The following is a 25,952-nucleotide window of genomic DNA, read 5'->3' as shown; positions in this document are numbered from 1 at the left end:
AAACTGATGCGAGGAAACGGAGAGAGCGCAGTAGCTATCAGGGACCACAGGGCCAATGAAGGATTTTTATTCATCCAACTATCCAGCTATCCATTCATTCGTTCTTAGGCAGTGAGTGATTTAAGAGATTTTTTTTTTCCTGAAGAAAGGCAGAGTAGAGACTGACAAATTGAAGATGCAATAGAATAACAGAACTAAAGTAAGCAAGAGATAATAATGCCCCTAACAGAGATAAGTTAATTAGCATGTAGTAGAGCATCTCACACACAGGCGCACATGCACACACACAACCCCCAGGCCAGTACAGTGACAAAGCACTATGAAGTCAGATGCCTGAGTTTGAATTCTGCATCTACTCCTTACTATGTAACCTTGGACAAGGTCCCTAGCCTTCCTCGGCTTTATTTTCCGCACCCATAATATGGAGCTAATAATAGTGTCAACCTCACAGGGTTGGGAGGAATACATGAGATGCTCAGCATCTCATGAAAACGCTTAGCATAGTATCAGACACAGCAATTCCTCAATACATTTTTGTTCCTATCAATAATCATAGCAGCAACAATAATATTAGTCATAAAAACAAGGTATCCCCTTTTTCTGAGGTTTGACAGAGAATAGATTAATAAAAGATAAGGCTAGAGATAACTTTGTAGGTAGAAGATATATTGGACGTTCAGAAGCCTAAATGTTTTCCTTTTACTCCGGCAAGGAAGAGATTAGGTTGTTTGTAGGAAATGAAATGAATGGGGAGGGGAGGGACAGAAAACTTGAAGAGGGCAGGTAAGATATGGTACAGCCACCACGGAAAAATGAAAGACCGCTGAATAGAAACAAGTAAAATAACTGCTGAAATGGCAATGAGAGTCCCGCTGAGGTAAAAGCTAAAATGTCATAAAGACACCAATTCACTCAGTTCACCAAAGAGACCGGGGAGATATAAAGTCAGAGAGTTAGAGGCAGAAGGAGAATGCTAAGGAGCTCGGGTTTTATTCTGTAAATTCTGCAATACACCAAAGGGTTCTGATATAGAAATTATATGATGAATATAGATTTTAAGAAGACTTCACCAATAGTATTGACGAAGAAAGAGAGCGAAAGCAAAACAACCAGTTGGGAGCCTCTCTCATTAGTCCGGATGATTCGACACATTTCCAAAGCTGTCCTAAATGTAAGTTGTCGATATATTTTGAGGGTTAAAAAGTATTTGGGTGCATTCACATAGAAGTGAATTTAATTTCAGCATAGACCTGGAGAAATATGTTTTAGCAGCATTTCGACTTTTATGGATCTAAAATATGCTATTTTTAATCTCAGGCTCACACTTGGGTTTAATAATTGTCCTCTAATTCAATTCAATAAACATTTATCTACTGTCTATTGTATACAAGATATTGTTCTAAGCACTGTAAAATATACATGTTTAAAAGACCAAGGCATATCATTGTTTCAAAAGTCTTTTCCTAGATATCAGGTTATCTAAACTTTATTCGGCAAAGCTTGATTGGTACCATCTTAGGTAATTTACATAGCGTAACCTACTGTGTAATGTCCTTGACTTTTTTCCCTACAGACACATAGTTAAGGATGGGGAGAGTAAATAAGAGGCCCAGGTAGCTTCATGTACACGGCCCCAGAATTATTTATGGTTATGTGCATAAACAAGCAATCTCTTCCATTTTCTACTTTGCTTTGAGTTCAGAAGGTATATTGCTTTTTATGTCCCCAAACTTCATTTCCTCAGTGTGGTACCAAGGATATTCCTCTTGAAGGACTTGCTTGGCAAACTAATACATCTTCCAAGATAAACTGCATTCGGAAAAAAAATGGCTTCAGAGAAATTGTGTAGTGTACCTACTGTAAAACTCATAACCATCATGACACAGCTGAATTCTCAGATGGTATATAGCCTTGCTTCAATTATAATATGAATTCGAGCAGCTTAGGTTTCAACTGTGGACTTCGGGCTAGAAAATTTCATTATTTAACATGGTGCTAAAGTGCTATTTAATAAATACTATCTAGCCAGTTCAGTTGATTAATTTACCTAATTCAAAAATGAAAGAAATATCTTCTTCAGGTACCTATACATTCTCTATCTTATCCCAAATATACATTCCTGATTTTCTTTGCAAGGACTTGACAGAATCCTCCTACATCAGTATATGCAATGCTGTATCTGAGAATTAATAAACTGCAAATACGGGCAAGTAGTTATTGCACATGTTCAAAAGAAACATTCTCTGTCTCATCGCACTTTAACTTTAAAGAAGATTTTTAAATTGCAAATCAGATCAATTCAAATATATTACTATTAAAAAGGTTATAAAATATTTTGGATGAAGCAGACACAGTGTTTGACTATTCAGTCCGATGGTAATTTTAAAAGTGTTAGTATTCAGATGTAAATGGCTAGGGAGCCAGGGTAAAGCTGGCAGCCGCGATACAACTGTTCATTCATACAGTGAACAAACTTGTACTGAACACTTAGTCCAAAATAGCTTTTTCCCCAAGAAATTAAATAAATCATTATGCCTTCTTTCCTACTATTTTTTGGCCAATTATTTGAAGAGCAGGTTTGGGGAATGCTTAAAACATGTAACTATATTGTTTAATGCATAATTTATACCTAGGCCTCTTTTGTACCCCTTAAATGAAGAGGGGACAAGGAAACATAATTTATTCCAATAATGGTTTAACCGCACTAAAGCATGATGTGTATTTATGAGATTTTCTTTCCAGCTGAAACTGTGTATTTAAAGCTTTCAATCAATTAATGAAACTCTATAGGATATCTAAAAATTCTTGTGCTTTTTCTGACACAAATATACCACAAAGAAGAGTCTCCAGAATATTACTATTTATCTAGTTAATACCCTTATTTTTAGCCTAAATTTTGAGGGGCCAAATTCCAACATCAAGATATACATGGAACAAAAAACAGCCAATACAACAATATATACTATTTTTCATATATTGACAGAATTAAATATCAGCACTGCTATGGAGGAGATCCCAGGAGGCAAATTGAGGTAATTTCTAGAATGTGAATCTTAATTTCTTTATTTTCAATACAATGACAAATAATAACAGATATACAAGAATTTCTTTCTGACAGCCAATGTTACACTAAATTATGTAGTTATACAGTAAAAAAAGAAAAACTCAACAATTGAAGTCTTTCTTTTCACTGTTTCTGACAAGTGTTACATCCCAGCTGAATTTGTGGGCCCTTATGCCAGATACATACCACAACTCCAAACTGTTCTGGCTCACAGAGGTCATCGTATTCATTCTTCAGCTGTGCTAACTCACTGAGTACTTTCTGCTCAGGAAGATGTTTTACAAGGTTCTAAAAAACAAAAAAGTATAAAAGTTTAGTATTTTATTATTAGGATTATTATACATGCATGCAACTCTAAAAATGACAAACTAGGATAGTAGATAAATTTCTGATTGTGATTCTGTTATAGTACCAGGGGATCCTCCCCTCCTCTCCAAAAAATTAACCAAAGCATGACCTACAATTCCATGTGAAGAAATATATAAATGTCCTTGGTTTCCATGCACTACAGTACATAAATGTTAAACCAAAAGATCATATAGCAATAAATGACATTCCAAAATCACCTAAGCTGCTGGGCCTTAAACATATAGCGTAACTTTTTAAGCTTTATTTCCTATCATGATAGTTAGTCAATTCATACAGAAAACAGAAAAATATTATGTAGAATTAACTCATGTGCAATAATAATAATTTAAAAATCGATTCTACTCTCTATAGTTGGCAAAATTTCGAATCATCTTCAATCTTATAAACCACACAAGCCTGTAAAAAAAATCTCTCATTATTTACAGTCTGCATTTAAATACACAATGCATTCCTACTTTAATGGAGAATCAAGAAAAAGTGATGAAGTCTGATGCATGTTCAAGATTGATGCCTAAGAGACTCAAAATTGATTAATTCTTCTCAACTAGTTTATCTTGGACTTTGGTACAGTTCTAATTATCATTACTTTAGCCTGCAACCAACATTTTGGGGACTTGTATAGGATTTCAAAAGACATACGAAAAAGAACAAAGCAGGAAAAAAAGATTTAAGATAGTTGACACAAAATGGCAGAGGAGAAAGTTCCAGAGATTGGTCCCTCCACCAAAGCAACTACTGAGCTGGAAAGAGTAATTTAAATAGACTATTTCAGAACTCTGGAAGCTGATTGGATACTTACAACAAGGGAAGTGTTTGATGAAGGGAGACACTGCTGTTCTCTGATAAGAGAATGACATGCACAGAACAGATACCATACCCTATTCCTCAGAACCACTTTGAGGATAGTGCCTGAGTTCCTGGAGGGGCTGGCTGATACCTGGGTGGGCAATAAGGAGCTTGTTCTCCAAACTTTGGGGATATGCATTTTGGTTGGTGTGGCAGTCCCCTGAAGGACCAGTGTAGTGCTTGCCTTGGTTTCAACTCTCTTGAGTTGCAGCAGCTTTCCCTGATAAGATTTAAATAGACAGAAACACCTTCCCTGCTTTTTAGAACCAGACATTTAAGAAAATCACTGGCTGACAGCAGAGATAATGAAACCCAAACTTCAATGACTGCACACAAGGAATATACACTTTACAAAAATTGTTTGAAAAACTCACAATTGGCTACAGCCCTCAGCAAACAAAATTAAGCAGTCTGTGAGGAGTGGCAGAACCAAATTTCCAGAGTTATAATATACTCAAATGTCCAAATCTCAACAAAAAAATTACAAGGCATGCAAAGAAACAGAATACCATGGGCTACACACAGGAAAAAAAAAGAACAAGACAGAAACAATCTTTGAAGAAGCTCAGACTTTGGAGTTACTAGGTAAAAACATTAAATCAACTATCTTAATTATGCTCAATGAGTTAAAGGAAAGTACAGACAAATATCTAAAGGAAATTAGGAAAATGATATATGAACAGAATGAGAATATCAATAAAGATACAGAAATTATAAAAAGGAACCAAACAGAAATTCTAGAAGTGAAAGTACAGTAACCAACTTGAGAAATTCACTAGAGGGGTTCAACAACAGATTTGAGCAGCTAGAAGAAAGGATCAGTGAACTCAAAGATAAGAAAATTAAAATGACCCAGTTGGAGGAGCAGAAAAAAAAAAATAAAAATAAACAGAGCCTGAGGGACCTATGGCACACCATCAAGCATACAAACATGTATCACAAGATTCCCAGGAGAGAGAAAAAGGGGCAAAAAAATATATATTTGAAGAAATAATGACTGAAAACTTCCCAAATCTGATGAAAGACTTAAATATACACATCCAAGAAGCTCATCAACTCCAAACAGGGCCTGAAAGAGCTCTACACTGAGACACTTTTTGATCAAATTGTCAAAATGTAGAAAATGAGAGAATTTTTGAAGCAGCAAGAGGGAACTGAATTTTCACATTCAAGGGATTCTCAATAAGACATCTGATTTCTCCCATGGGAGCCAAAACGTAGTGGGATAACATATTTACAAAACTGTTATACAAAAATACAAAACTGTTAACCAAGAATTCTATATCCAACATCACTCTCCTCCTTCAACAATGAAGGAGAAACTAAAACATTCCCAAATTAAGAACAACAACAAACTGAGATAATTTATGGCTAGAAAGCCTGTCCTGAAAGAAATACTAAAGGAGGTCCTATAGGCAGAAATGAAAGGACACTAAACAGTAACTCAAAGACATAAGAAGAAATAATAAACAATTATAAAGGTAATTACATAGGTAAATATAAAAGCCAATGTTATCGTACTTTTGGTTTGTAATCCCTTTTTACTTCAATATGATTTAAAAGGCAAATGCATAAACAATAATTATAAATCTATGCTAATGAGTATACAATGTATAAAGATGTAATCTGTGACAATAACAATATAAAAGGGAGGGACAGAGATGTATAGGAACAGCGCATATTATTGAAATTAAGTTTGTATTATGAAAACTAGGTTGTTATAAGTTTAAGATATTAATTGTTATACCTAAGGCAACTACTAAGAAAATCACTAAAAATTATACAGAAATAAAGATGGGAATCAAAATAGTAGGCTACCAAACAAGCCCTAAATATAGATAGTAATAGAGAAATTAAAAAACATGTAAGACATACAGCATACAGCTAAATGGCAGCAATAAGCCCTTCCTTATGAATAATTGTTTCAAATGTAAGTGAATTATACTCTCCAATTAAAAGGAAGAGTTTAGCATAATGGATTAACAAACAAACAAACATATCCATCTATATGCAGTCTACACGAGACTCACTGTAGAGAAAAAGACACAAAGAGGTTGAAAGCAACAGGATAGAAAAAGATAGTCCATGGAAATAGCAACCCAAACTAAAGCTGAGGTGGCTATAGTATTGTCAGACAAAATAGATTTTAAATCAAAAAGGTAACAAGGGACAAAGAAGGATATTATATTTATAAAAATTTCAATCCATCAAAAAGATATAATTATAAACACATGCACAACTAAGAACAAAGCTCAAAAATATATAAAGTAAAACTTGATAAAATTGAAAGGAGAAACAGACAGTTCTATAATGATAGCTGGAGCATTCAATACACAAGTTTCAATAATGGACAGAACCAGTAGACAGAAGAACAACAAGGAAATAGAGAATGTGTACAACACTGCAAACCACTTAGAACTAACAGATAGATACAAAATCTTCCACCTAACATCAGCAGAACGTACATTCTTCTTAAGTGCACATGGAACATTCTCCAAAATAGATCATGTCAGGCTACAAGAGGAGTCCTAATATATTTTAACAGGTTGAAATCATACAAAGTATCTTTTGTGATCACAATGGGATGAAACTAGAAAGAAATAACAGAAGGAAAAGTGGAAAATTCACAAATATCCAGAAATAAGCAACATACTCTTAAACAACCAATGCATCATAGAAGAAATCTCAAGGGAAACTGGAAAATACTTTGAGATGGATGAAAAGGAAAACATGACATGCCAAAACTTAGGGAATTCAGCAAAAGCAGCGCTAAGAGGAAACCATATAGCAATAAATGCCTACATTAAAACAGAAGGTCTCCAGTCAATAACCTAACTGTATACCTTAAAGAACTAGACGAAGAAGGGCAAACCAAACCTAAAGCAAGCAGCAGGAGAAAATAATAAAGATTAGGGTAGAGATATAAAAAAAATAAAGAAAGAAGTGAAAAACAATAGAGAGAAAAATCAATGAAACTGAAAGTTGATTCCCAAATTGACAAATCTTTAGCTAGACCGACTAAGAAAAAAGCAGAAGACTCTAATAACTAAAATCAGAAATAAAAGTTGGGACATAACTACTGATTTTATAGAAATAAAAAAGACTATAGGAGGATACTATGAATAATTGTATGCTAAAAATTGGATAACCTAGAAGAAACAGACAAATTCCTAGAAACACACCAACTACCAAAACTGAGTCAAAAACAATTTGAAAATCTGAGCAGATCTGTAACAAGTAAGAGGATTGAATTAGCAATCAAAAACCTCCAAAGAAAGAAAACCCCAGGATCTCATTCACTAGTGAATTTCACCAAATATTTAACACCAATCCTTTTCAAGCTTTTCCAAAAAACTAAGAGGTGGGAACTCTTCCTTTCTGTGCCATCATTACCCTGATACCAAAGCTAGTCTAAAGCACAACAAGAAAACTATAGGCCAATATCCCTTAATGGATACAGATAAAAATTCCTCGAAAAATACTAGCAAAGTTTCACAACACATTAAAAGGATTATACACCATGACCAAGTGGGATTTATTCCTAGAATCCAGGGCTGGTTCAACATATAAAAACCAATCAGTGTAATACACCATATTAATAGAATGAAGGGAAAAGAACCACATGATCACTTTAACTCGTGCATAAAAAGCACTTGACAAAACCAACACACATTTGTGAGAAAAATACTCACTAAACTAGGAATAGAAGGAAACTTTCTCAACGTCATAAAGGTCATATAAGAAAAACCCACAGTTAACATCATACTCAAAGGTGAAATATTGAAAGCTTATCTGCTAAGATCAGGAAGAAGGTAAGGATGCCTGCTTTCACCACCTCTATCCAGCATAGTCTTGGAAGTTCTAACCAGAGCTATTAGGCAAGAAAAAGAAATAAAAGGCATCCAAATGGGAAAGGAAGAAAAAACTGTCTCTGCTTGCAGATGACATGATTTTATATGTAGAAAACACTAAATAATCCACCAAAAGACCCCGTTAGAGCTAATAAATGAATTCAGCAAAGTTTCAGGATATATAATCAGCACACAAAAATCACATGTATTTCTATGCACTAGCATCGAACAATCTAAAAGGAAATTAAGAGAACAATTACATTTACAATAACATTTTTAGAAACACCTACAATGAGATACCATTTCATACCTCCTAGAACGGCTATCAGCAAAAGAAGGGAAAATAACAAGTGTTGGTGAGGATGTGGAAAAAAAGAAACCCTCAGGCATTGCTAGTAAAATGGTGCAGGCACTGTGGAAAACAGTTAGGTGGTTTCCAAGAAATTAAACGTAAAATCACCATATGACTCCACAATTCTTCTCCTAGGTAGGTACCAAAAAGAAATGAAAACAGAGTTTCAAACAGATTCTTGAACACAAATGTTCATAGCGTCATTATCCAATAGCCAAAAGGTAGAAATAACCTACTTGTCTATCAACAGATGCGTGGATAAAATGTGGTATATATATACAGAGGAATCATATTCAGCCAAAAAAGGAATGAAGTTTTGATACATGCTAAAACATGGATGAACCTTAAAATAGTTTGCTTAGTGAAATATGATAGACACAAAAGGACAAATATTGTATGAATCCACTAACATGTGGCATCTAGAATAGACACGCTTTTAGAGAGAGAACAGAAGTTACCAGGGGCTAGGGTCGCAGAGGAATGGGGAGTTATTGCTTACAAGGCATATGGTTTCCGTGTGAGAGGATGAAAAAGTTCTATAAATCGTGGTGATGGTTGAACAACACTGTAACTATACTTAACGTCGTCACTTAACTGTACACTTAAAAATGGGTAAAATGGTAAATTGTATGTTATAGATTTTTCCACATTAAAAACAATAGAGTTGGCAACAGATAGCATAAGTCCCATGAAAACAACCCTAACAGGTTCCTCTGTAAGTGTTCTTTTCTTTTCTCCATTTATCTTTTCTCTCCTCCCACTTAATTTGCATTTCCATTAAGCTCTAGGCCTGCAATGGCACCCATTGTGTAAGTGATGAGAGGAAAGATTTAAAATACCATGCCCTTTGACCTAAAAGAAATACCGATATTGATATAACAACATATATGTATAATCAAATGTGAATAAGAACAGCCATTATTTGCTCCATTAATAACATTTTCTTTTATAGAATGAAAAGGTAAATAAATATCAAGGTATTATTTCCATTTTTCCAAAATATTTTTGATGTATGTAAATTACTCAATTGTTTTTAAAATTTTTCTCAGTTAATGAGTTTTTTTAGTGAAGTATATTATTAAGAAAAACAAGGAATCAGTTTGGTAACTTGCATAATTTTCACTACAGGGAAACTAAATTAGAAAGATTAAGAACATTATTAAAATTACAAAAAATATCAATTCTGCATATTTCAAACTCTCCATCTCCATTTTAAGTTTTAACTGTGAAAATAGGTACTTTAGAATGAATGGAGCCTAAAGCAGAATTTCCGCTCAGAATGTGAAACTTGCTATTTTGTTTCTTTCCTAGGTATAGGTAACCTGTTAACTCATCTTCACAATGCAGGCTCCACAGCAGGTGACTTATCTGTTCTTTCTCTGTTCAGCTATATGAAATATTTAACAGATTCAGTGGGCTTAGATGTAGTCTGATTCGGGATACCGTCTTATGACTGCGTTACAAGCTTATATAACTGCCATTGGTTAGGAGGTTCTATCTGCCCATAAGGTTTAGAATAAAACTCTCTCCACTTGTGTGGTAGATGCAGACATATTATAGTGCTCATTGCTTAATGAGTACACTACCTCTAGAATCGCATGTTGCAAGTGGACATCATTGCCAACGCCTACAGATGCCTGATTTTTTTTACATATATACTAAATTTTGTAGACAAAAATGTAGTGTAAGATTGGACACTAACGTTTTCATGCCCACAAATCCCTGAATACAAGGAGGAGGAGGACAAGAAGACGGAGGAAAGATGGAGACAAGCAGTACTCATTTACCTCTACTCTTTCACCTACTCATCAGAGCACATCAAGAGAGAAAATGGAGAAACGCAGAGGTGCAAGGCATAGCTTGAGACTAATGTGGACAGTCCCAGGAATCGACCGGAAGTCTATGTGCAAGGTGGACCAAGGGGCCTCCTGGGAGAGAAATCTGCCTAACAGAAGGGAGGCATGTATCACGCAATCACGCTGGACCAAGTAAGAAAGTCTGCATTTTGGAAAAGACTGGGGTGATTCCGAGTGTAGCATATTTGTTTCTTGGATGTGTCTCTGGCCCTGCCTGCCCACCCCCAACATAGTCAAATATCTGAGTGCTGTGGAAAGGGGAACTGAGTCATGAGAAGTGTTTTGGTACCCCTCTAATCAAGTATAGTAAATAAGGAGAGAAGGAAAGAAACGCATGCTTCTGTATTTCGCCACAGAACATCCCACACCCTTGGCACCCAGAGGGCTTCAGTACACACTAGCTATGCCCCATGTGAAACTCCTCCCCTCTCCCCACACACAGGCGTCGCTAGGAGAGGGTTCAAAACAGGAAATGAGGGAAACCATCCCCAGCTGCTACATGGAAGCTGACAAAAATGAGTTCATGGAGTGTGTAACATATTCCCCCGAGACTCCTAGAAACATCTAAGGTAGGGGCTTTTGGAAAGCATTAGGGTCCTGCAACAGCGGGGAGGAGCCAGAGCAAGAGGAAAACAGGTGAACTGATGTGGATAGGACCAATGTTTTAAAATTCTCATTGCCTAAGGACTCCGTACTTCAAAAGTTTTAAATAGCTTTCCCCTTTAGGTGTTTTAGTGACACCACCACTTCTGTTCTCTAAACTGCAAAGAGGAGTTAAGTGAAAAGCTGTTCATAATAGCAGAGGCTAGAAATTATAAATTTTTAAATACAATTTAGATTCTGACAAACTGCGAGTTGATAGCACATTTCCTGTTTCAACCCTTCTGTTTCTCCCTCACCCTGCTCCCTCCTGCTTACTACCGAACATCTTCTTTCAAATATTTCAGGATTTGTGTTTAAAAGGTCAATTCTGGGTCAGCATGAAAGTTTTATCCTAGAAAATGTCAATGAGCTGAGGTTCATGAAGAAAACAACAAAGAGAAAAGCAGTAACTATGTCACCAAAGGAGCAGATTTTTCTTCCTTTTTCACGCATCACAATTCCCTTTCTGATGACTGTCACTGTTATCTGGAGCAATTTCTCCTCACAGACCATGGGCTTTTAACTACTTTTTACATTTCTCCAATTACTCTATAATACTTCCAAAACTTTATTTCCTTTAAATGTTAATTGCACACTTAAAGGTTAGTTAAGTGAAGGTATTGAACCATAATGCCCTTTCCTTCTTGCCAAAACATAACCTTTCTTTTTCGTCTTATAGCTCATTAAGTCATTTTAGTAGTAGCAGAGCAAGTGTTGGGTTCACTGTGATTAAGTCTATCATTCCCCACATAAATGGATCAGGGCCAATACTTCTTTTTTAAAATATATTATTTATTCCTTTAAAAATATATTATCACATTATATATATACACACACATATATACACATATATATGAGATACATACATATATAAAATAATACTATTTTAACATGTTGACAAATATTTTATTTTTTTAAAACTCCAGATAAGAAACGCCTCCCCCAAATCTTGGATAAATATCTGTGATCTTAGCACAACCTTTCCCCATTTTGCCCAATCAAAAAACTCAATCCCTTAACTATTATAATTTATTATATATTTTTCGAGACTTTCTTATGGTATAGGTCTTAAATTGTGTGTGTGTGTTTAACGTTCTTAAATCACATTAACGTGTTCTTGTTCTTTGCTTTGAGTTACACGGCACACACTTCGATGCTGGGCCTGGTTCTATACTTATTTTGTGTTTCATCCATCCATTCAGCTGATATCTACTGGCTGCCCACTATGTGACTGTTAGCACGTTAACCACTGGCGAGTCTGCCCTCACAAAGATTACAGGTCCGAAAGGGCCATCTCTGTTCCTGCCTACACAGTGGAACCAGAATCAACATCTGACTGACAGTAATTTGTGTTGCATTTGATCCAAAATACATTTCCTGTCAGGTGGTCATGCTATAATTCTCTCCCTTTGGTTTGAAATTCCTAACATTTCTGTAACTACTAAAATAGACTCTGGGGGCCGGCCCCGTGGCCTAGTGGTTAAGTCCACGTGCTCCGCTGCGGCGGCCCAGGTTTTTGCTGGTTTGGATCCTGGGCCCAGACATGGCACTGCTCGTCGGGCCACGGTGAAGCGGTGTCCCACGTGCCACAACTAGAAGGATGTGCAGCTAGGATGTACAACTGTGTACCGGGGGGATTTGGGGAGATAAAGCAGAAAAAAAAAAAGATTGGCAACCGTTGTTAGCTCAGGTGCCAATCTTTAAATAAAAAAAAAAACTAAAAAATAAAAAAAATAAATAAAATAAAATAGACTCTGAGAGCCTGCTAAAGTGTCTTAAAATACTGATTAACTGGCCTAAAGCACTTAGGGAGAGCTTTTCTAGCCTTCTCCATGGAGTCACTCCTTTCAAAGAATATTAGTTGATAAAAGGACACATAGGCATTGAAAAGGTGATGAGAAAACACCTGACCTTGGTGTCTAACAGTTGTGTCTTACAAAGAGGCAGCCTTGTACAGGTTTCCCACCTATTTAATCTTCAACTTGGCCCAGGTAGAAAAACTTTTCCTAAAGAAATTATTCTAAATCCTGAGACTTAAGATTAACTCAGTCCCCTAGAAAGCTCATCAACTCTCCCAGGATCAACATCATCTCAGCACTAATGCCACCAAATGAACAGCTCCAGCCCACACCACTCTTCCCCATATTCATTTCCATGTTTCTCATTGACAGGCCCACCCTGTCGTCCCATCACTAACTCAACTGGAACACATCAAGAGGGGAATTCATCCTCCTTCTGACCCCTCATCCCTACTTCTACCAGCTTCTCCTAACGGCCCCATTCTGCCAATGGCACTGGCATCCTCTCCATTTTCCAAGCTTTCAAACTGGCAATGATCACTCAGTCAGAGGGTCTGATGATTCTTCCCGGCAATATCTCTTTTGGGTTCAACTCTTTTTTTGCATACACGGTCAAAATTCCAGGCCAGGGAAATGACATGGTATCTAAACATTTCTTAATTTAAGTTCAATTAAATTCTTCAAAGTGTCCTAGCTCTGTAGATTGAGACTGCAGATGTATCTACAACTCCCATAATTATAAAAGGAAAAATTGTGACTACTTTGTGCATAAAAAGTCAACTCCCATAATGTCATGATCCTATGGCAAAAGAAATACATTGCTTTCTAAAATCATTTATGATTTACAATTAATCTGAAAGATAATTACTAAAACTATTCCTCTGATGCTAATTATCCTCTCTTCTGTTTATATCCTACTTTGTATTCAAAAATGAAAATCGGAAGTCATATTGAACCTAAAAGGTGATCTAAGAATTAAAAAAATATAGAACATATACAATGTATGACTCACTATGAATAATGAATAGCACCTGAGGTGTGTATGCCCACGTTTAAATGTTAAATGTAATATATTCTTAAGTGTGATACAAGTGGTATCCATGTTATTAATATTCTTTTACAAATTATATATCTTTCATGTATTTTACATTAATATATTTCAAATAAAATATAAAATATCTTCTCATTATAAGAGGCTAAAGTGATATTCTCAGATATATAATAGAATAGATTCATATTAGCTAAAATAGATGGCAGGTATACAATATCCTGTTTATGTTACACTCTGCTTTCATTAGATATCCCTTTGTCATGGCTGTGACAAACTGTCAAAAATAAATGCAAATGTGCATTACTATAAAATATTTTATCTAGATGTTTCCAAACCTGAATCCTACCCCAACAGTCAAGACGCCTATCTAGGATAACTGTAGACTTTGAAGGGTGCAAACAGCTTACAAAGTCTTAAACTAAGAATAGCGCGATGTACTTTATGTGGAGTACCCCAAAGAACTATCTGGAAATTTCATCCAAGTATACAGAGTTGTACGCTAATGCTATACCCAGTCATTCACTCTAAGAAGTCAGTGTCTGTCCTCCATGATTTTTGGGGGGGGGTGTATGAAGCAACACAATTCTATGCATACTATGAAAACTAACACACTAACAGAATGTCCATCTAGTTAAATGAAACACTCTATATCAGACGCCACCACTCCCATGCAGATCCCAAGGGAGGAACCCTTCACTGTCTAGGAAAACAATCCACACACAAACGCGAGCTCGCTTCTACTTCTGAGATCGTTAGAGTACCAGTAAGTCACTCCAATTAGTCCAAAAGTTTGTAATAGAAACAGTTATACATGATTGGCTATCATTAAGTATTTACTTCTCTGTTTTCATATGAGTACTGGTTATAGATGCCGGCATCTACAACAGACATGAAACTATATAGTTATCCCTTAGAGTAAAGGAATAGTAGGTCAATATGGAGCACCCATAATACCCTGGACATTTTCACACATCAGGTGTCCATGCCAAGCTGACAACAGTTTTTTAACAAAGCAGAAACGACACGTGACATCTGTGGAACCATGTGAACATGGTGGCGAATGAGCAGTAGCTCATACATTTCTCCCACCTTCCCAATGAAAGGGTCATCGAGATACTTTAGAAAAGACTTCTGTTTCTAGCTGACTAGTCACACCAGTCAATTTGACTATCCAATTTGACTACCCAATTGATTGTAAATTGTCAATTTACAGAACACATAAAATTCTTTAAAAATACCTTTAGATCCAAAGCTAGGCTGACAAGAAATTAAGAAAAATTCCTATAGCCTTCCCTTCTTCCCCTCAAGAAAGAAAACTAAAAGAAGGCACTAATCCAGAGACATAACCAAACACGAAAGGCCAAGACTGCCGTAGGAACATCTACCACCTCCAGTGGGCTAGAGCTGTTAGCTTTAATGGGCCTCAGACGTACCAAGGCACACAAAGCCTAGAACTTTCACAAGATGAGAGCGCAAATTCAGTTCCTTATGTAAATCTAAAACCCCAAAAGATAATATCCCCAGTAAAGGGCTTACCTTGAAGAAAAGCCAAAGTCTGCCCACACAGAAAGACGGTCCTGAATCTTGTCTGCTTTGACCTTGACTTTGGGATGGGGGTAAGGGGATTCTCCCCCACAAACCTCTAACCACAAGACAGCCCCCATGCAGGTGTTTGGCCAGAATTTAAACTATCTAGTTGTCAAAAAAATATGCTGAGAATTCAGATTTAAAGTGATTACTCTTGGTAGTATTCCCAGGCACCTGGCAGTAAATTCATGCAAATTTCCAAGAAGGAAAGTACCTTCTAAACTTCTATTTCAAAGTATTTCCACAGATAAAGATTCATCAATCATTAGTTCACAATAGAAATACAGATAATACAGGAAGAAGTAAATAAACATTAGTAAGAGTCAGCAAAAATAAACAAGAGAATTAGACCTATAAAGATGCAAGACATACTATTCAAGAAACAATGGGGGCCGGCCCTGTGGCGCAGCAGTTAAGTTCACATGTTCCACTTCAGCGGCCCAGGGTTCACTGGTTGGGATCACAGATGCAGACATGGCACTGCTTGACAAGCCATGCTGTGGTAGACATCCCGCATATAAAGTAGAGGAAGATGGGCATGGATGTTAGCTCAGGGCAAGGCTTCCTCAGCAAAAAGAGGAGGATTGGCTACAGATGATAGCTCAGGGCTAATCTTCCTCAAAAAAAAAACAAAAACAAATCTCTACACATAACTATAATAATTGACATTAGAAACTCATATGATAGGTAAAAACAGAAGATTAGGCACAAGTCAGAAAGGAATTCATAAATTGGAATACAGGCCTGAAAAAATCCACTCGAGTATAGTACATAAAGACAAAATATGCAGGGCTGGCTCCATGGCCTAGTGGTTAAGTTCACGCGCTCCACTGTGGCGGCCCAGGGTTCAGATCCTGGGCGTGGTCACGGCACCGCTCATGAGGCCACGTTGAGGCGGCTTCCCACATCCCACAACTGGAAGGACCTGCAACTAAGATATACAACTGTGTACAGGGAGATTTGGGGAGATAAAAAGCAGAAAAAAAAAAAAAAAGATTGGCAACAGTTGGTAGCCCAGGTGCCAATCTTTAAGAAAAAAAAAAAAAAAAAGGAAGATTGGCAACAAAAAAGATATGAAAGTGAGGTAAAAACAAACAAAAAAACTAGAATAGAGTGAGAATGTTAAAAATAAGCTCAACCAGAGTTACAGAAGGCAGGAATAGACAACATGGGAGAGAGATAATATTCTAAATGAAAATGGCTAATAGTTTTCCATAATTGAGGAAACAGAACAATCTTTAAATTCAGGAAGCCCAATATATCAGGATAAACAGAACGATGAATAAAAGAAATCCACAACAAGACATATAAAGAAACTACAGAATACTAAAGACAAAAAGAAGTTCAAAAAATAGAATAGACAGGTTACCTCCAGGGAATGTTAATTTAGACTACAGCTCACTTAACAACAACTGGAGTCAGAATATGGTGAAAGAATCTGTTCATACAGCTGAGAGAAAATAATTTACAAGCTAGAATTACATACTCATTGAAAATATCTTTTAAGAACAAGGATAAAACACTATCAAACAAATAAAAACAGTATTTACTATGAGCAGAATCTCACTAAAGGTACTTCAAAAAAACGTGTTTCATGGGGGCCGCCCTGATGGCATAGTGGTTAAGTTCGTGACTTCTGCTTTGGTGGCCCGGGGTTTGTGGGTTCACACCCTGGGCACGGACCTAGCACTGCTTGTCAAACCAAGCGATGGTGGGGTCCCACGAAAAGTAGAGGAAGATTGGCACATATGTTAGCTCAGCAACAATCTTCCTCAAGCAAAAAGAGGAATATTGGCAACAGATGTTAGCTCAGGGCCAACCTTCCTCACAAAAAAATAAAAGTAAATTTAAAAAAAAAAAAAATGTGTTTCAGTAAGAAGTTAAATGATCCCAAAGGAAAGCTCTGTCATACAAGAAGGATGCATACATATAAGTTAAATATGTGGTGAGGAAATCCAAGCAAACATGCACAGAACAGTAAAAATAATGTTTAACTTTTTAAGTTAAAAAAATAACCAAAATGTGGAACAAGAACAGATAAATTAGGAACATGTGAACAAAGGTTTCTGGAAGTCATTAAAAAGAATGTAAATAAATAGACACAGATGCATGTTTAAGGATAGGAAGAATCAAATATCATATGGACCGCAATATACCCAGACTTGTCCAGATAGTTTACGCAATTCAATCAAATACCCTGACAGAAATTTTGTTGTTGTTGGAACTTGACAAGCTGATTATCAAATTTATGTGGCTAAATGAAGAGAGAATAACAGTCAACATATCCCTGAAGAACAACAAGTACGTGTGTTGACTTCCTCTATCACATATAAAATTCTTCTTATAATTATATAATTAAAGAGTGTGTAGCATTGGTACAGCGAGAGACAAATGGCCCAATGTCTCAGAACTGAAATCCCAGAAACAGAGCCATGCATACTTGGAAACTCGATATAGGACAGGACCGACATTACAGAAATTAGGGGAAAGATGGATGATTTAATAAATAATGTTGGGACAACAGTTACTACTATGTAAAAAAGTGAAATTGAATCTGTTCCTCACAGTATACACAAAAAGCAATTTCAGGGGCTGGCCCCGTGACCAAGTGGTTAAGTTCACATGCTCTGTTTTGACAGCCTGGGGTTTGCCAGTTTGGATGCTGGGCATGGACCCACACACTGCTCATCAGGCCACGCTGTGGTAGCATCCTATGTGGAATAACTAGAGTGACTTGCAAGTAGGATATACAACTAGGTACTGGGGCTTGAGGGAGGAAAAAGAAAAAAGAGAAAGTTTGGCAACAGATGTTAGCTAAGGGCCAATCTTCCTCATCAAAAAAAAAAAAAAATCAATTCCAAGTGGATTAAAGACTTAAAGGTAAATGACAACCTTCTTCAAACTTTTAGAGGAAAATGTAAGGAGAATACCTATATGACCTTAGATAAGAAAGGAATTTCTTAAATCACACACAAAAACACAAAGTCTAAAAGAAAAGGCTGATGAATAAAATTACATTAAGATCAGTGACAACTGTTCATGAGAAAGCAAGACACCATGAAGAAAATGAAAAGAGAATGGGAAAATATTTGCAATACATAAGCAACAAAAAAGTTACTCTTCTAAATATATCAAGAACTCATACAAATCAACATGAAAAAGATAAGCAACACAATAGGAGAAAAAACGGACAAAAGAATCAAATGTTTTACAGAAGAGGAAACATAAGTGGCCCTGAAGTGGCCCACAAATGGCCCCAAAGGGGCTCTACTTCATTAGTATCCCAGAAAAAAACCAACTAACACACACATAGGATTCTTTTGTCACATCTGCCAGACTGGCAAAAATATAAAATTTCTACAATATCAAGTGTTGTCCAGGGTGCAGAACATTGGTTGTCAACATCATTGTCACATAAAAATAAGCTGGGAAGCTTTAAAAAATAAATGGTACACTCAGAATAGCCAATACAATCTTGTGGACAATGAACAAAGATGGAGGCATCACACTTCCTGACTTGAAAATATATTACAAAGCTACAGCTATCAAAACGGTATGCTACTGGTATAAAGACAGACATATAGACCAATGGAACAGAATGGAGAGCCCAGAAATAAACCCATGCATATATGGTCAACTGATCTTTGACACGAGTTCAAGAATACACAATGGGGAAAGGACGGTCTCTTCAACAACTGGTGCTGGGAAATTTGTATATCCACATACAGAAAAAATGAAATTGGACCTCTGTCTTACACCATACACAAAAATCAACTCAAAATGGATTAAAGACTTAAACATAAGACCTAAAACTGTAAAACTCCTAGAAGAAAACATAGAGGAAAAGTTTCATGATATTGGTCTTGGCAATGATTTCATGCATATGACACCAAAAGCAGAAGCAATAAAAGTAAAAATAGAAAAGTGGGACTACATCAAACTAAAAAGCTTCTGCACAGCAAAAGAAACAACAGAAAAGACACTCTAGAAAATGGGAGAAAATATTTGTAAACCATAGATCTGATGAAGAATTAATTTCCAAAATACAGAAGGAACTCCTATAACACAATACCAAAAAAACAAATAACCCAGTCAAAAAGTGGACAAAGGACTTGAATAGACCTTTCCCCAAAGAAGACATACAAATAGCCAACAGGTGCATGAAAAGGTGCTCAATATCACTAATAATCAGGGAAATGCGAAGTAAAACTACAATGAGATATCATTTCATACCTGTTAGGAAGGCTATTATAAACAACAAAAGATAACAAGTGGTGGCAACCATGTGGGGAAATTAGAAACGTTGTACACTGTTGGTGAGAATATAAAATGATGCAACCATTATGGAAAACTGTATGGAGGTTCCTCAAAAAATTAAAAATAGAAGCACCATATGATCCGGCAATCTCCCTTCTGGGCATATATCCAAAAGAATTGAAATCAGGATCTCGAGGAGATATCTGTACTCCCATGTTCATTGCAGCATTATTCACAACAGCCAAGATATGGAAACAACCCAAATGCCCAGTGACAGATGAATGGATAAAAAAAATTGTGTGTGTGTGTGTGTGTGTGTGTGTGTGTGTGTGTGTGTATATATATACACAATGGAATATTATTCAGTCTTAAAAAAGAAGGAAATCCTACCATTTGTGACAACACGGATGGCTCTGGAAGACCTTATGCTAAGTTAAATAAGTCAGTTTCAGAAAGACAAATACCGCATGACTCCACTTATATGAAGTATGTGAAATAGGCAAACTAGTAGAAGCCAAAAATAGAATGGTGGTTGTCAAGAGGATGGGAGGAGGGAGAAATGAGGCCCTGCTCTTCAATGGCTGTAAAGTTACAGTTATACAAGGTGAATACGTTCTAGAGATCTACTGTACAACAACATCATGCCCATAGTTAACAACAGTATTGTGCACTTAGAAATTTGTTAAGAGGGTAGATCTCATGTTAAGTGTTCTTACCACAAAAACCCAAAAGAAAAGCAAATGAACATGGAAACTTTTGGAGGTGATGGATATGTTTATTACCTTGATGCGGTGATGGTATTATGAGTATATGCATATGGCTAACCTCATCAAATTGTATATATTAAATATGTGCAGTTTTTGTATATCAATTACACCTTAATAAAGCTAGGAGGAAAATGGTACCTGGGTCCCATCCCCAGAAACTATGATTTAATTGGTCTGGAGGGAGGTCAAGGCAATGGTATTTTTCTAAGTTTCCCGAAATGATACTCAGGCACAGCTGGATTTGAGAATTACTCATTTAAAGCAATGGGGATTCTCATACAGTGTTGGCAGGAGGATAAACTGGTACAAGCATTCCAGAAAATAATTTGGCATTACTTGGTAAAGCTGAAGATGCATGCACCCCATAACCCAGTAATTATAAGACTCTAGAACCAGTCTCAAACTATAGTGTATTAGGGAATTGCATGGAGGGCTAGTTCAACACAGATTGCTTGACTCCACCCCAAAGTCTGATCCAGCAGGTCTGAGTTGGGGGTGGAGACTTTGCTTTTCCAACATGTACCCAGATGATGCTGAAGCTGCTTGTCCAGCAAACAACACTTGGAGAACTACTGATCTGGAGGAGCTCTTTGAGATTTGCACCGAGAGCATGTATAAAAACATCCATGGCAACAAGATCTGTACTAGCAGTATTAATGATAACAATAACAACAACAATAATAAAACAAAAGCCTAGAAACAATCCAAATGTTCACTGACAGGACAATGGGCAAATGAATCATGGAATATTCATACTGTGGAACACTGTACCATGGCAAAAATAAAATTAAAAATAGCTACATATATCAAAATGGATGAATCTCAAAAAAAAGTCAAAAATTTAGTAAAAAAAAAAAATGTATGCGGTATGATCCCACTCATACAGAGTTGAAAAAAGAGGCAAAAACTAAACATATATTTTAGGGATACATCCATATGTGACAAAATTATAAAGCAAAGCACGTGATGATGAGCCCAAGATTCAATAGAGTGATTTATTCTGGAAAGAAGGTGTAAACAATGGGCTTCATAGATACTGGTGATGTGGGCACATATGGTTACATTTCATTAATGGTGTTTTGAATTGTACACATACAGATAAAAATTAGAGAAGTATCCCAGATGATCCTTTTTATAAAATTTAATTCAATCTTCTGTCCTCAGATATTCTTGATCACTCTGGAAGAATTCACATTGTTGCCTTAAAACTTTTACAGTTTGGGATTTAGGCTTCTATTCATCTGATTCCATTCAGTATTGATTTCCTCTTTGGAGCCAGTCAGGGACATTTTTCAGCCAGTCATCATCAACTAGATAATGACTTTTCACATTTGCAATGTCTAGACATACTTTGCAGTCTACTTTTCCTCCACAGGCTAAGGGAGAATCCCCAAGGCTTAAAGTCATCTATTTCAAAGATTTTTAAAGTAAAAATAATTGTTGGCTTTTTGCAGACCCTTTCCAAATATTCCATCCATTTTCACATGGAGAATTGGCAGGGAGTTTTAAAAGAATGAGCTAAGAGACAATCAGATGATCCTGAACAACTCTTACGCTTAGGCATTCATTTGTACCATGAACCAAGAGGAGCTAGTCAAACAAAAATTGAAGAAATCCTCCAACAAATTACCAATTTTGTTTGAAATATTCCCCCCTCGAAGCAGGATTCAAACTATCTATGAAAATAACCCATAAGTACATTTGGCCTGGGGCACTGAGTTTCTAACAGATAGAAAGCCAATAACAGTCTTTACTGCCATCTTCGAAAACTGATTGTTTTCCCAACTAGCGACATGTGTTAATGTTTATTTATAAACATTCATTGAGCAAACTTTACCACTTCTCTACCGTGAAATGCAAAGCAGTGAGTTAGATTATATGTAGAGAGGATCTGGAATATATGCCAATGCCAAATTCCACAAAAATAAAATGATTAATTATCATGTAAGACAATATATCAATATAGGGTGACCAAATATGTTATCCTACGACTGGTTGGTGGTCGGTTAGGCAGAGTTTATCACCCTGGGGAATCTTGGCTTCACTTAAGATGCAGTCCCACTCGAAGCAGTCACTCCATCATCAACTAATCACCCATCCTCTGACGGTCTACTCTCTTTATAACACTTGACCCGTTGGCCCTTTTGAGGAAACCTGGCCTAAGATCAGATAAGGGGAGTCCGTACGCCCAGGATCTAAGGAGGATATCTGGTAAACATTCCCCAAATTCTGTTTAGGTAAATTCGACCCTTCTCTAGACCTGTGGCATGTCCCCAAAGAGAAAGCACACGCTCACATTATATGCAACTCATGGAGCATCTGTTGTCTTTATACTAGTTCAGATGTTCTTCGTGGATTTACAGCAACCAATAACAAGAGCTTCTTCCCTATGTGTGATGCTGCTCATCACCAATAGAAAATGTCTTCATCTGGAAGTAAGCACAATTTTGTTTTTGAATTGATATACATCATGGAACTTACATCAGCTGGACCTAGTGGCTGCTCTTCGGATCTAGTATGCCAAAAACACTGCTGGCATGCATTTAGGCTAATGGAGACCACCAATATTCCCTTGCTGAACCACACTCCCCCAAAACAGATAGTTGAGGCCCAGGGAAACCACGTAGACTAGGATAGTTTTCACCTCTCAGTGCAAAAGAACATGCAGAGCGAGTCATCTATAACAGAAATGTTTAGGACTGCTAGAAACACCTACCACTAATCCTGACTTTATCTAAGTATTGTGTTGATACTGTATGGAATTCTTGTCTTTACTTTCATAAAGAGGTTTAATGCAATAAAGGAGGCTAAGGCAGCTCTTGTAACTCTCAGAAATCCTTGAGAGATAACACAGACCTAAATAGTCAAGAAAGAGAAATCCATAAATCTGACACTAAGCTGAGCATGGACTGGTCACCCTCCTGTTACGGCCCTACAGAGAGGGTCAGTTAACAATTTCACAATCTCTAATTTAAAATACCACCAAATCACATGATATGATATTTATGATACAAGCAGAATACCATATCACATATCTGTTTTAAAAAAATCTAAAAATATGACTAAAACAGAGAATACTTATTATACAGTTCAGAACGTCGGCATCATATGCAAAGATCATTTTCAAAAACCATTCCAAAAAGCTATGAATAACATAGAACAAATGAGCAGATGAAGAATGGGGAGAATGCTCAGGGTGGTACAGAAAGCAGGGAGTATTTCTAGGAGAAGGTGAGCTTTAAGTTGTGTTTTAAAAGATATGGAAGACCTTCCTAAAGGATGGAAGGACCTGTGCAAAGACTTGGAGAAAAGTAAAGGCAAGTCGTGTACAGATTATTCAGAATCAAGACTTGGAGAAATTCACTAAATAATTGCGATTAACTAGGGATCACCTACAGGGTTTAAAATAAACAACAGATGGCAATCGTTGCTATTGCTTCTTAAGGAAGAAAATGAATTGATGGAGGAAAAAGGAAATCTAGTTGAACCAAGTAAGATGCACTGGATTGGAGGTAGCCTAGAGACAAAAAGACCAGCTAGGAAACAAGACTAGCAAAATTGTTGAAGGGATGAAAAGTAAGTCTAGTCCTGTGGGAACGGGAAGTAAGAGCGAATTTAACAAATCTTCAGTGAAAGGATCAGTAAGAATGCATGATGAGCTAGGATGAGACTCAGTCAGGGTCAAAGAAGAGAGAAGGGATGGAAAAAACTCCAGGAGATAAGGCAGATAGGTCTTCATATGGACGGGGGGGGGGGGGGGGGGGGAGGGGACAAGAATATGAGTTCTTTTGGGGATGCTCTTTCAAGTGATGGTTGAATGCTCGAGAGGAGAGTTCATTATCTTTACTGAACGGCTAGAAAAGGTGAGAGGTTAGGGCTAAGTATATATCCGAGGGACTCATCTATATTTGTGTTCTATTTGTTTAGCATTTTACAGTTTGCAAGTGTTTTCACAAATGCTCATATTAATTTTTATAGTAACCCAGTTTTGTAAATACACATTTCCCCCCTTTTATAGACAAGAAGTTGAAGGCTAAAAGAAGATAAGTGAGCTGTCCAAGGTGGCACAGGGTGTAAGTGACTGAAACTCAAACACAATGCTTTTTTCCCCCACTACACTGAGTTGCATTTCAAAAAAAACCACTGAAGAGTAGAAACTCAAAGGAGAAGATGTAGCAATTAGTCACCGCACTCAAGGAAGAAAAACAGACACCTTACTTGCTTTTCCTGAAAAGCAACTAGTTTTCAACTCTATTCAGCTACATACATTGAAGAAAAATTATAAAATGAAGACTAAAATATTTACTCTTATTTTTCTCACCAATTTGGAAGACTTCATTTCATTAAAAGAGCCCATCACTCTAAATCCTTCATATGGGAGAAAATAAAGGATGGTTTTATTAGTATTTGAACTACACTTTCATTTTACTAAAATGCTGCTTATTAATGCAGAAATGGAATCCGATGCCCCTTATATTGCATTAAGTAAAATTAAGTCTTTATTTCTTGGCACCTAATTATATGTTTCGCAACACAAACAATAATGAATGTCAATGAAGACATTTATAATGCCTTCTAATGCTGGAAGAAGATATTTTAAAGGATAATTTAACTTCTACTCTGACTTCTGATGATGGACATTGCACAAACTGTTTAATTAGTAAACTTTTTGTGGCTACTTTTTATTCTGCCCAACAGTAAACTCCTCAACCTATTCATCCACCTACATGCCACAGCAGGGAAAAACACAGGTCAAACGACATGGGTAAAAAAAGAAACCAATGAACTGGGCATCATATGAATTCAGTTGTGATCCCAGATTGGCTGTGTGACATAAACCTCTTTGAACCTCAGTTTCTCCTCCCGTGAAATAAGAGAAAGGAATAAGACAATTTATTAAGTTTATTTTAGTCTTTTGGTGGTCTCTCATTCCATGATTGAGATACAAAGGCAAAATTAAATTTGACCATGTGCACAGTTTGGAAGAGAATGGTCACCCCTTAGCAGATACCTCAAGCAGGTTCCACAAATGGAAGAGAAGGAGAAAAAAGACCTTTTAAGCATTCCATCAGGGAGAATTCTTCCTATCATATCTGCTCTCATCCATTTGCTTTCTCACCATTCCTAGGAGGTTACGCTGCTTGCAAACTTTCCTGTAAAGCTACACCTCTGCAGGTCACCCCATCTAACAAACCTCCCCTTTCCTTGCTGTCATATAGCAAGCCCATCCTCCTATTTCTGGCCAAGCGAAAACACTCTTGAAGTCACATTTTAGCATTGACATCTAAGCTTGTTAGCCCCAAAATACTTACTGTCTTTTTGCGATTCTTTATTAGAACAAATATCAACGCAGATATATCATAACTACTGGAATGGATCACAACATTTCTGATTAACTCTTTAATATGACAAACTCTTCTATCGCCAAACCTTTTAGACAACATCATGTTTTCGATTTCAGATACTTTGATTTCTACAAAATATTGTCTACTAATACTCAAACTAAAATGT

At 36.6% G+C, this 25,952-nt stretch overlaps 1 protein-coding gene across 7 annotated transcripts in view; it reads right to left on the bottom strand.

The window, feature by feature from the left end:
- DIAPH2 (diaphanous related formin 2) overlaps positions 1-25,952 on the bottom strand; it is an 816,328-nt gene that overhangs the window by 420,644 nt on the left and 369,732 nt on the right. For all 7 annotated transcript variants that reach the window (XM_070605395.1, XM_070605389.1, XM_070605392.1 and 4 more), the window contains one exon: positions 3,251-3,352. In XM_070605395.1, the coding sequence (XP_070461496.1) occupies positions 3,251-3,352 (102 nt within the window). The remainder of the gene's footprint in view (positions 1-3,250; positions 3,353-25,952) is intronic.

Source organism: Equus przewalskii, chromosome X, assembly GCF_037783145.1.
Source record: "Equus przewalskii isolate Varuska chromosome X, EquPr2, whole genome shotgun sequence".
Classification (NCBI taxonomy): domain Eukaryota; kingdom Metazoa; phylum Chordata; class Mammalia; order Perissodactyla; family Equidae; genus Equus; species Equus przewalskii.
Note: the sequence above shows the minus strand (reverse complement) of the source record. Positions and strands in the feature narration are given on the sequence as shown.